General features: G+C 34.6%; 1 protein-coding gene across 3 annotated transcripts in view; it reads right to left on the bottom strand.

The window, feature by feature from the left end:
• LRRC69 (leucine rich repeat containing 69) overlaps positions 1–14,051 on the bottom strand; it is a gene marked incomplete at its 5' end in the record, with an annotated part of 117,778 nt that overhangs the window by 26,652 nt on the left and 77,075 nt on the right. For all 3 annotated transcript variants that reach the window (XM_081258807.1, XM_081258806.1, XM_081258808.1), the window contains 2 exons: positions 4,294–4,473; positions 10,465–10,566. In XM_081258807.1, the coding sequence (XP_081114933.1) occupies positions 4,294–4,473; positions 10,465–10,566 (282 nt within the window). The remainder of the gene's footprint in view (positions 1–4,293; positions 4,474–10,464; positions 10,567–14,051) is intronic.

Raw genomic sequence — 14,051 nt, 5'->3', positions numbered from 1 at the left:
CACATTTGTAGAGAAGGAAGATAATATGAAGACAGAGGGAGAAGACAGCCATCAGCAAGCCAAGGAGAGAGACCGCAGAAGAAACCAAGCCTTCTGACACATTGGTCTTGAACTTCTACCTTCCAGAATTGTAAGAAAATAAATTTCTATTGTTTAAGCTACTCAGTCTATGGTACTTTGTTATGAGAGCTGTAACAAATTAATATAGTAGCTTTTGAAATTAAGTTCAAACTTTACATACAAGAGCCATCCTGACCTCATACCTCTCTCTAACCTCATTTCCCATACTTCACACTCAGTGAGTTCCCTGTACTCACTGTACAATTTATTTGCACATTATTACCTTTGAACAGGCAGTTCCTGCACCTAAAATGCCTGTCCACTGGTTCTTTATCTATTCTGATGCCTCCCTATCATTCAAAGCACATTTACAAGCAATGTCTATTAAAATAATTTTAATGTGTATTAGGTATTCTCCAAGTACCAAGCACAATCACTGTGCTAGGACTCAGAGATACACCAGAGAATGTTCCCATTTAATTGAGATTCCTTCTTCTAATGCACCCTGTGCACACCTCTATCACAATACCTATCACAAGAATATAATCATTCTTTCTTTTCTAAAGGTATTGATTTTTAAAAATACCCTTATTAAGTAGCTACTATGTACTACCTTTATTAAGCACCTGCTGTACTAAGCACTGTCTACCTCATGTCTCACTCATAACAGCTCTGTGAGAGAGGTACTATTTTTATACCAATTTTATAGATGAAAACTTAGCCTCAAAGAGGAAATTAAGGTGACACAGGTGGTAAATTGTAGGGCTGGTCATCAAGCCCAATTGGTCAGATTTCAATTACCTTACTAAATCACTTCTCCTAGGAATATGTAAGTTTCTGGAGGGCCAGAGCTATTATAACATTGCAATTACTCTACTTGAAATGAGACTAGCAGCTCATCAGATGATTTTGACTGGGAATCTATCAGAGCAAGAACATCTTTCCCAAGAAAGATATTCATTGGGAAAAAATGAACATGGTAAGTTGTTGAAGGTGTTCATGTCATAGCCAGTGAAAAGTAGAGTGTTTTGGAAACTTCTGCCAAATAATATGACATGTGTTATACTCATTAGTGTAATAATCTACTCCAGAATATAGATTGGAATATAACAATCTATTCCAGATGGTGATGTGACTAATTCACAGATAGGTTACATAAGCAATCAAGATTACAGATATATTCCCATCTTGAGAACCAACATACATTTCAATTTTCATTTTTCCACTGATGGTCTCTCTTTTCTCTTGGTGCTTAATGTCCAGCTGGTTTAACTTTTAAATTTCTCCTCAACCATTATTTCACCTTGACATTATCCCTCATTGGCAACAGCTCTGCCATATTTTTCTCTACAATCATTTGATGTAACATATTAATAACCTAATGGAACACAGGAGCTGGTATTAAAATCCAGTTCTTGGGCTTCCCTGGTAGTGCAGTGGATAAGAATCTGCCTGCCAATGCAGGGGACATGGGTTTCATCCCTGGTCTTGGAAGATCCGCATGTCACGGAGCAACTAAGCCCATGCACCACAACTACTGAGCCTGCACTCTAGAGCCCATGAACCACAACTACTGAGCCTGCACGTCACAACTACTGAAACCTCCGTGCCTAGAGCCCAAGCTCTGCAACAAGAGAAGCCACCACAATGAGAAGCCTGTACACTGCAATGAAGACTAACCCCCACTCGCCACAACTAGTAAAAGCCCATGTGCAGCAATGAAGACCCAACACAGCCAAAAATAAATAAATAAAAGAAAAAAATAAAAAAAATATTTTAATCCAGTTCTTGTGATTCATCAGTCATTCTTAGAAATAAAATATGTACCAAGCACTCTGCTAAGCTCTCTCTATATAATGGATGCCCATTTTAACCACTCCTATTCAACATACTACTTGAAATCCCAACAAGAACAGTCAGGCTAAAAAATAAAATAAAAGTCATCCAAACAGAAAAGAAAGAAGTAAAACTATCTTTGTTTGCAGATGATATGATCTTATATATACAAAGTCCTAAAGACTCCTCCAAAAAACTGTCAGAACTAATCAACAAATTCAGTAAACTTGCAGGATACAAAATCAACATACAGAAAGTAGTTGCATTTCCATACACTAACAACAAAATATATGAAAAATAAATAAAGAAAACAATCCCATTCACAATAGCATCAAAAACAATAAAGTTCTTGGAATAAATCTGAGGAGTAAAAAATCTGTATGTGGAAAATTACAAGACTTTGGAGAAAGAAATTGAAGATGACAAACAAATGGAAATATATCCCATGTTCATGGATCAGAAGAATTAATATTGTCAAAATGTCAATATTATCAAAAGCTGTGTATAGATTCAATGCAATCCGTATCAAAATTCCAATGACATTTTTCAAAATTTCCAATGATATTTTCAAAAATAGAAAATATAATCCTAAAATTTATATGGAGCCACAAAAGACCCCAAGTAGCCAAAGCAATCCTGAGAAAGAAGAACAAAGCTGGACATATCATACTTCTGGACTTCAAACTATACTACAAAGCTACAGTAATCAAAACAGTACAGTACTGGCATTAAAAATAGACACATAGACCCATGGAATAAAATTGAGAGTCCAGAAATAAACCCCTGAATATAAGGTCAACTAATATTTGACAAGGGAGCCAAGAATACACAATGAAGAAAGGATACTCTCTTCAATAAATGGTTTGGGAAAATTGGATAACTACATGCAGAAGAATGAAATCAGAGCCCTATCTTACATCATTCACAAAAAAGAATTTGAGATGAATTATAGGCTCAAATTTAAGTACTGAAACCATAAAAGTCCTAGATGAAAACATAGGGGAAAAAACTCCTTGACATTGGTCTCAGCAGTGATTTCCTGGATATGACAGCAAAATATGAGCAAAAGAAGCAAACATAAATAAGCAGGATTAAGGCAAACTACAAAGTTTCTGCACAGCAAAAGAAACTCAACAAAATTAAAAGGTAGCCAATGGAATGGGAGAAAGTATTTGCAAATTATATACTTAACAAGGGGTTAATATCAAAATATAATAAGAACTCACACAACTCAATAGCAACAAATCTAACAACCCAATTTAAAAATAGGCAGAGGAACTGAATAGACATTTCTCGAAAGAAGACATACAAATGGACAACAGGTATGTGAAAAGGTATGCAATATCACTTATCATCAGGGAAACGCAAATCCAAACCATGATGAGGTATCACTTCACGCCAGCTAGAATGGCTATCATCAAAAAGACAGGAGATAACAAGTGTTGACGAGGATGGAGAAAAGTGAACCCTAGTGCACTGTTGGTGGAAATGCAAATTTTTACAGCTACTATGGAAAACAGTATTCAGGTCCCACAAAAACTTAAAAATAGAGCTACCATATGATCCAGCAATCCCACTTCTTATTATATATCCAAAGAAACTGAAATCAGGATTTAGTAGACATATCTTCACTCTCATGTTCACTGCAGTATTACTCACAATAGCCAAGATATAGAAACAACCTAAGTGTCTGTTAACAGATAAATGGATAAAGAATATTATGTGTATATATATATATATATATATATATATATATATATATATATATATATAATTGAATATTATTCAGCCAAGGAAAATAAGGAAATCCTGCCATTTATGACAACTTGGATGGACATTGAGGGAATTATACTAAGTGAAATAAATCAGACAGAGAAAGATAAACACTGCACAATAACACATATGTGGAATCTAAAAAAGACAAACTTAGAGAAATAGTAAAGTTGTAGTTACCAGGGGTTGGGGGCTGGGGGAAATGGAGATACTGGTCAAACTGTACAAACTTCCAGTTATAAGATAACAAGTTAGAGGATCTAATGTACAGCATGGTGATTATGGCTAATAATACTGTATCACATATTTGAACATTACTAAGAAAGTAGATCTTAAATGTCCTCATCACAAAAAAGAAATGATATCTATGTGACAGGATGGAGATTGTAGCTGATTCTATGGTGGTAATCATTTTGCATTTATAAATGTATCAAATCAACATACTGTACACCTTAAACTTACACAATATTATCTGTCAATTATATCTCAATAAAGCTGGAAAAAAATTATATCATCATAGAGGTCAATTCTTAGATACAAATGAAGTTAGTACTGGTCGACTTAGATAAGGACAAAGAATAAGAGGAAGTCTTATGCTCATATTCACACAAAAAAAACATTTACCTTTGATGGAGGAAAAAACTCAACACATTCCAGCCATGTGGTTAAAAAGGACTTTTCACATATTGCACATTTTCTTCCCTGAGAGATTATGTTCCTGATCTGTGGATACCATTCTATGGCTTGCATTAGGAAAGGATTCTTTTCTGCTAGCTGATTCATTATAAATCTTGATGTTATTTCCTAGATTAAAAAAGAATATGGTTCCTCAGATTATTCTCAAAATAACTGGTTTATGTTACATTGATTCCCATTTCACTAATTTATATTTTTGGCTTATTCTTCACAGTTTCTGTTAAATTAGTTTTCTATAGTATATATAATGAATTATATTGTCAATGACTGGCATTGTAAGTTCAGTGTTCAACATTATATGAAAAGGAAGTTACTTCCATTGTAATATCTCTATGTCTCTGACATACAGGAATTCAAGTTACAATAAATTTACATTATTAGATAAAGTTTAGGTTCAAATTTTGTACCTCTCATTACAATAGGCAAGGACAGTACAAATATTCAGACTGGACCCAAAAACTGAGTCTGTCATATTTACTAAGCTCTAAACCCTTACTACTTAAACTTTAGATCATGGATCAGTAGAATCTGCATCACCTAGAAGCTTATTAGAAATTCAGACTTCTTTGCACTTCAGACCTACTGAACCAGAATATGCAGTTTAACAAGGTTCCCCGGGTATTCTGTATGTATGTTAAAGTTTGAGAAGTGCTGGACTAAGTTATCTACTGCATTGAGTACCTGAATTGAGACAGACTGGTAAAGAGTACTGATTTCTATTATCCAAATCTCTGAATTCAGTATGTATTAAACCTATCCACATAAATATTTCCAGATACTTCACTTTAGATAATAATAATATTATAATATTAAATAATAAAAGGGGTGGTGAGGATGGTCATGATGACCATCAACATCATCAGCTTAAAGTAATATATATATATATATATATATATATATAATATATATATATATATAATACATAACTATATCTTCACTGACCAAGCAAACAAAATAAACATTTGATTTACTCCATTAAATGCCCCTTATTGTTTGTGCCAATAGCATTAAGTTCTGTGTAAATGTTACAAAAACACTGCATGAATTTTAAGAGTGTATAAGACTTTTTTCCTTGCCAAAGTGAAATATTTCCCAGTGGTATTAAGGTAGTCCACATCAGGTTCTGATAGGAATCTTTGGAAATACATACATACATACATACATACCTATTGGGTTGACCAAACCGCTCATTTGGTTTTTTCTCTAAGATGGCTCTAGTAGTGCTTAGTTGTCTTTAACTTCGTTCAAAACAGTTTTGTTAGATTGTATTGTGACAGCTGTCATATCAGCGTGCATTTAAAATAAAACTTACCAAAATTGGTGAGTTTTTGTGTAGCCATTTTAACACTGAAGATTGAAGAAAAAAAGCAACATTTTCGGTATATAATGCTTTATTATTTCAAGAGAGGTAAAAATGCAACTGAAATGCAAAAAAATATTTGTGCAGTGTATGGTGAAGGTGCTGTGATTGATCAAACATGTCAAAAGTGGTTTGCGAAGTTTCGTGCTGGAGATTTCTCGCTGGACGATGTTCCACGGTCAGGTAGACCAACTGAAGTTGATAGCAATCAAATCGAGATATTAATTGAGAACTATCAACATTAAACCACATGGGAGATAGACGACATACTCAAAATATCCAAATCAAGCGTTGAAAATCATTTGCACCAGCTTGGTGGTGTTAATTGCTTTGATGTTTGGGCTCCACGTAAGCTAAGTGAAAAAAAACCTTCTTGACCATATTTCCGCATTGATTCTCTACTTAAACGTAGCAAAAACATTTCATTTTTAAAACAAATTGTGACAGGCGATGAAAAATGGATACTGTACAATAATGTGGAATGGAAGAGATCACAGGGCAAGTGAAATGAACCACCACCAACCACACCAAAAGCGTCTTCATCCAAAGAAGGTGATGTTTTGTATATGGTGGGATTGGAAGGGAGCTTCAAGAAAACCAAAGTATTAATACCAACAAGTACTTCTCCCAATTAGACCAACTGAAAGCAGCACTTAATGAAAAGGTCTGGAATTAGTCAAGAGAAAACACATAATCTTCCATCAGGATAACGTAAGACCGCATGTTTATTTGATGACCAGGAAAAGACTGTTACAGCTTGGCTGGGAAGTTCTGATTCATCTGCTATATTCATCAGACATTGCACCTTTGGATTTCCATTTATTTCAGTCTTTACAAAATAGTCTTAATGGAAAAAATTTCAATTCCCTGGAAGACTGTAAAAGGCACCTGGAACAGTTCTTTGCTCAAAAAGATAAAAAGTTTTGGGAAGATGGAATTATGAAGTTGCCTAAAAAATGGCAGAATGTAGTGGGACAAAACGATGAATACATTGTTCAATAAAGTTCTTGGTGAAAATGAAAAATGTGTCTTTTATTTTTACTTGAAAACCAAAGGAACTTTTTGGCCAACACAATACATACAGACATAATCTTTCACTCATCTATCCCAATTTAAATATTTTAAATAATAACAAAATCCTATAAATTCCTGTGTCCCTGTCCCTTATTTCTCTATCCATTCCACTTAACAAACATCTGGGAAATGTGTCATTATACAAAAACAGCCCTGAGCATTGGTTCCTAACTTCCTGATCCTTCAACAGCATAACCTCCTACACACTTCAGCTTTTTCTCGGGGATGGTTACATAATGAGGTCATCCTTTCTGAAAGAATTACCCTTTCACACTAATATTACAGGACTCCTAAATTAGATATTTATTATCACTCCTCTTTAACTACTTACACAAAGCATAGATTGTGATTCTGAATGAAACACTGATTTTAGAGGTAAGTTTTAGCTACCAGAATTCAACGGCTAGTCTCACTATAAAGCTGCAGAAAACTAATAGACAAGAATTCACACCCCAAAATAGCAGGTGGTAGAATTTGCTGAAGTACATGGGATGAGGAAATAGGCCACAACTCATACAGTTCACTTTTTCCACTTATGATTTCTGGAACCAAACATGTTTGTCACACTCAGAATGTCTCTTGACAACTCTTACATTACCCAATATTTATATCCTTCTCCTACTTGCTGCCAATGTGTTGCTGTGGAAGAATAACATATAACATTGAAATATAAAGTTATTACTTGAAAATACAAGTGTATATAAAATAAGATACTTTTGGAATGACCAATAGTAAATTTCAGGAAAACTCGTAAAGATAAATGCAATGCAGTTTTTGAGAATACACAACTTAATGATGGCCTAATCTCAACGTTATTTAAAAGTCAAGGAATCTTCTGTGACAAATAAATTGCCCCCTTTAAATAGTTTATATGCTATTCTGTTAGAATATTTGTTAGCTAACTATATGTAGGTCAGAGATTATTTCTATGTTTAAACCATCATAGTTTAAAATTAGTTTCAGGTGTGTCTTTTATTTTTCCTTACATATGATGATTTCATTTGAATTATAAAATTATCCATATACAAATTATATTTATATAAATATAAAAAATTATAAAATGTAAAAACAAATGTGAATCCTTAGAAGGAATATTGAACTTTGAAACTATCATATGATCAACTGTTACTGTATGATAGGCACTAAAATGTAGCATGAAGAGCAAAGATACTGAGTCAGAATCGGATAGATAAATAGGTGCAAATCCTGTCTCTGTGACCTATTAGTGTGACCCTATTTGGAAAAGTCCTTAACTTCTCTGATCTTGGATACCTCATCTGTAAAATAGGGATTTTTTTTTTTCCAATACTATCACATAGAGTTCAGAGAATTAAATTACATAACACAGGTAAAACTCAGTCTGGCATCTGCTGATGCAGTATATTCTAGCTAATATTTTGTTATAATGTAATTATCAATATTAAATTTTAGTTCAGAAATCTCTGAGGTGAGGAAAAGTCTTTAAAAAACCTTAACCAATGCAGAGCCTGAAACAATCCCTATAGTATTTTGACAGCCCAAGTAATTTAATCAGTAATGTTAACCAAATATCTAGTAGAAATGACTTTTACTTTAAGTACAAATATAAAATGTATAATAAATGTATCACCTTTCTAAGAAAAATTCTTAGAGATACTTTCAAAAATACCCAAGTCATTTATATATTATAAGTAAAAATCATTACTTCTACTAAATAAACAAAACAAAAACCCAAAACTGTTGTGTTCCTGGGTCCTTAGTTTTGAAATGAGAAGGAAGAAATATTGCTCTCTCACCCTGCCCCTGGGTCCCAGGCACAAGGTAACATTCTTGCTCTCAAGTGCTCCCTGTAAGACACCTGCCACATTCGGTTAACCGCTCATCCAGTCCTCTCCACAAGCCAGAACCTCTTCCAACCAGAGACTACCCCTGTTTCCCTTTCCCTCAGTTTCTGGAAGCCCCTTTCTGAGGCATGGAGTCTGGAGCAAAACTGCTTAGAATGGCATCAGCATTCCAAAACTTACTAGCTCTGTGAACTTGGACAAGTTATTTAACCTCTCCGAGTCTCAGTTTATCTATAAAAGGGGACAATAACAGTACCTATCTTTCAAGCGTTAATCGAGGACTAAATTAGTTCATTCCTGTTACGTGCTTAGAACAATGCATTGCCCATGGTAAGCATAATAAGTGTTAGCTATTATTATTGTTATTATTTTACTACTACTATTCTGAAATACTTGATTCAAGGAGATAATTAGGTTATAAGGAATTAAACAAATTAAATACTTCAGTTTTTTAAAATCATTTACAATTAAATATCAAGTAAGTTTTTTTTTTTTTTTTTGACTTGAGAGTGAGAAATAATACTGTTTGTGGAAATATAGATTGATTCTCTGGAAAAGAATTTGAAAAGAGTTAATCAGACTTTAAAAGATGAAAGTTCTTTGGCCCAGCAATGTCACTCACAGGGATAATATAGAAATAAGAAGAGGACAGTCATCATAGCCTTGTTTATAAAGGCCCCAAAGTTATAAAATTATTAATAATCTAAACAGCCAACAGTAGGAAAGTAGGTTAAAATATTATGGTGTAATCATATACCAGAATATTATTATATATTCATCAAAAAAGATGTCATAGACATATTTCTTACTGATTGGAAAGATATTCACACTATTTTGAGTAAAAAAAAAGCAAGTCTCTAAATAGTATGTGGAGTTTGAAATCATCTTTGATAACAGAAACTTCTGGATTTATGGAAAGTTCTAGCAGAATAAATGTCAGAGAGAACAGTGATTGTAACTCTGCATATTGGATTTCTGAGTATTTTTTTAATCAATTACTATTGCCTTTTTTCTAACTTCTCTAAATAAGTTTATATTAGTTTTATAATAAATTTTTAATAAGTATGGCATTATAATTAATATTTTGTTCCTCACTCATCTGTATTTTCTACTTTTCTGTATTAAACATATATTACTGGTGCAATAAGGGGAAAATGTTGTTTTTTTAAACTAAACTGTCAAACACGGTTGGTTGTTTACTGTAACCAGGAAATTTGAATCCTATGCAATTCTCGAAAGTTTTAAGACAATTCTGCATGTTCAGCTACAGACCTAAAAAGACCTGAGGAGTCCAAATTCACGATGGAGACTCATACTCAAATGTGGAAAGATCTGAAATCTTTAACTCATCTATCACCAAAATACACACAAAGAGAGTCTCGTAATATATTTCCCTATTCCTTCCTTTAATATCATCAACTTGTTGACTAAAGGGAACACAGTTTCTGGATCATATTCATTTATCCACTAGGAATGGGGACAAGTGAAAAGGGGATGGAAGAGACAAAACACCCCAGTAAGAACTAATCAAACATATCCTTAGATAATAATGAAAAAATACTTGGAGGTTAAAGTGAAAACAGATTCCTTTGTTTTCAACAAAATGTTTTCATCCAATAAAATGTTTAAATGTCTCTGAATTTGGTCACCCTGGAAATCAGATAGGATTACACTGGATTCTGCAAGCAAGTCAAAAAGCTTATGGCTAGGGTCCACAATGGCAATGGATTATGGTTGTATGAATCGTTCTCTGGCTTGGCAAGAACGCTTTAGAAGAAAACTCTTTAAAACTTAAATCATGGCTTTAGTTTGAAGATCTGTGTGAATGCTATAAGGCTTCACCTGTAGACTCCAGATGTCCTCATGTTTTACAGCATTAACCGGCTGCTTCAGGAACAGTGGGTTTCCCTCACAGTAGAACTCCCTCAACTTCAGATCTTGAAACTTTCAAAACAAAATAAAAACTTCACTACACAACAAAATAAACTTCATTTCTGAGCCTACATCTTCAATAAAATTAGACTAAAATTACTTTATTTATGACATATTCCACATTAGTATTTTAACAGCAGGGCATACTTTAGTTATCAGAAGCATAAGACTCTTTATGTTGGCATGGATGGCAATGACCTTAGAGGTCACTGGTGACATCCCCCATACTAGACAGCTGAGAAAAGTTGTTCAGGATCAGAGAATTGTTAGTAATAGAAGAGAGGTTAATTAATCAAATGCTGGGAACAGTTTGCAAATAATATGTTTGTTAGGAACCAAGTATGATGAAAAATAACACTCTAATATACACCAAAATCTAGGTCTCAAATACTGTCTTATGATCCATTCATTTATGATCAGTGAGGAAAGTAAGGGAAACAGAGGAACATCAAAAAATTCTCATTATATTGAAGTACAGTTGATTTCTCTGTTGTGTACAATGAAAATAAAAAAGAAAAATATATAATTCACAAGGATATTGAATATTCTATGAAGAAAACCTAAATTCAGCTGGATTCTACCCCTTGAGTAGAAAAAAAAGGAATTCTCTTATATTCATATTATATCTTTTTGAATTATGGTTTTCTCAGGGTATATGCCCAGCAGTGGGATTGCTGAGAAAATCATAATTCAAAAAGACATATGTACCCCAATGTTCATTGCAGCACTATTTACAATAGCCAGGACATGGAAACAACCTAAATGTCCATAGACAGATGAATGGATAAAGAAGGTGTGGTACATATATAGAATGGAATATTAGCCATAAAAAAGGAATGAAATTGGGTCATTTGTAGAGATGTGGATGGACCTAGAGATGGTCATACAGAGTCAAGTAAGTCAGAAAAAGAAAAACAAATATTGTATATTAATGCATGTATGTGGAATCTAGAAAAATGGTACAGATGAACCTATCTTCTGAGTAAGAATAGAGATGCAGATGTAGAGAAACGGCCAAGAGAAGTCTGGAGAGAAGGAGATAACTGAACCCCCAGGATCTAAACATACATACACACACACACACACACACACACACACACAAACACACACACCCCTTCCTCATTCTGGTGACCAGGGAGAAGCAGCTGAAGGCCCTTAAGCTCATGCTTCTCCCTGCCTTCAATATTCTGGGCCTTATAGCTGATGAGAGAGTAGCTCCAGCATCCTCTTCAGCCTCTTGATTTAAACATCATTGTAAAAAGGAAAATTGATCTGGGAGGACTTATTTGTTATTGCCTCACAATCCCCATCCATACCTGCTTAAGACCCCACTTCTATCCTTGAACCACCTGAGAACCAGTAACTGAAGAGGCCTCTGCTTCCACTCTGCCCTGTATGTTCCACCTCCAACAGTGTGATCTTACAATGTAAATCAGATCACAGCTGTACCTAGCTCGAAACCATCCAGCATTACCTTGCTCAAAACCATCTCATTTATCATTCAAAATGAAATACAAAGCCCTCAAGCTGGCCTACAGGACTCTGTTATGATTGGACCCTGTACAATCTCTTTGACCTTATATCCTACCATTCTGCCTATCCCTCTTCCTTTCCCCCTCCCCTTCCCCCTCCTCCCTCTCCCTCTCCCTCCCTCTCTCTTTATTTCTCTCTCCCCTCTGGCAACATTGGCTTTCCTTCCAAGCGTTTTTTGCCTTGGGACCTTTGCACTTCCCTCTTCTTGGAACACTTTGGTCTCAGATTTGTACATACCATTAACACTCAGAATAAAATGAAATCATATGTTTAGCAGTTTGAGACGGGAAACATTTATGACCCAAGGATTTGATAACCAGACAAGTTTTCATTAATGTGCAAAGGCAATGGAAAGACATTCTCACATGCATGAGCTATGTACCTTAACCAAAGAAAATTATTCAAGACACAGTAACTGAAAGAGAGTAACAAAAACCAAGAATTTGGGTAATACATTCATTTTGCCTGTCAAAATGCAAATAATAAAAAGTCGCACACACACTGCCCCAATACAAACAAGATTGGGACAATCTGTTTTTTGCAAAAAAAAGAAAATTTGCAATGTCATTAAAAAGCATGAAAATTGTTTTTACTCTTTGTTAATTCTACTGATAGGAATTCATCCAAAAAAATATTTGAAATGGGAGCAAATATTTTTACAAAATATGTGTTTCTCAGAATTATTTAAAATTTTAAAATACTCTCCTATATTAAAAAAATATATGATAAGTTATATTACACATGTAATATTCAGGTATTCTGCCTTTTCAATCTATATGTCTAGCAAAACCTAAGCCTGGGTCACCCATGCCATCAGCTTTCCATATCTCTGTACACAAGCAAATAAGTGCTGTTTGCAGTTACACCTTAGGGCAGGCAAGAATCACAATAAATTCATCTTCACCAACTTCCAATATGCCCTCAGTGATTCCTGGAAATTCTCCTTTAGTCAACACAACTCCATGTTTTCTTTGCTGGCTCATCTTTCTTTGCCCAACCATGAAATAGTTCTCCCCTGAGCCTAGCACATTCTCTTTTCACTTTATTTTTTTTTTCCCTTGGCAATCTTAACCATTTCCATGACTCAAAGAAACCTCTATGCCAGTGACTCTGGTTCCACACCCTACAGCCAACTGCTTACTCAAAATCTTCACTTGGATGTCTAAAATATATGTTAAATTCACTGTGTCTAAGACTGAACTCATGATCTGCCCTCCTAGAGTTGGTCTTTATCCAGTGTTTTCTATATTAGACTATCGAAAGCTCACAAGTCCATCACTGTTTCTAAATTTACCTCGTAAATGTCTCTTGAATCTGTTCAGGTCTTTCCATTCCAACTTCCACCTTAGACCAAGTTACTGTCATTTCTTTCGTGGTTTCAGCAGAAGTCTATCAGAAGTCCACCCCGTTCCCTTTGTCCTCCCTTCCAGTGTCCTCTGCACTTCGGAAATATGATCTTTTCAAAATACAGATCTGATTATGTCACCTCCTACCTAAAACCCTTTAGACTTGCATTGTTCTTCAAATCAAAATCAAAATCCTTAGCAAATTCCTTGGTTATGGCCCCTTCTTAAATTCCTTCCAATTCCCTGAACAATCCATGTTCCCTCCCATACCAGGGCCTTTCCACATGCTGTTCACTCTGTCTGGAATGGGTCCTTCTCCTTCATCTAATTGATTCCTACTCATTCTTCAGACTTGAGCTTTGTCACTCCTTCCAAGAAGCCTCCCCCAAATTACCTGTTTAGTCAGGCTCCTTTTCTCTTTCATAGACCAGTGGTCCTTTCTTTTGGTGTACTGATTTCAGTTTGTAATCATACATTCATAATGTTAATTATTTGATTAATATGTTTTTCCCCTATAGTACAGGGAGAGTAGAGACCCTGTCTTGTTTCCTCACCATTAAACGTGCAGTTCTTAGTACAGGGCTTAATATGTAATATAAAATGTTATAGAAAGAGAAG

This window comes from Mesoplodon bidens, assembly GCF_964165515.1.
Source record: "Mesoplodon bidens genome assembly, chromosome: 16".
Lineage (NCBI taxonomy): Eukaryota > Metazoa > Chordata > Mammalia > Artiodactyla > Ziphiidae > Mesoplodon > Mesoplodon bidens.
The sequence above is the reverse complement of the archived record's forward strand: the minus strand, read 5'-3'. Positions and strand labels throughout refer to the sequence as shown.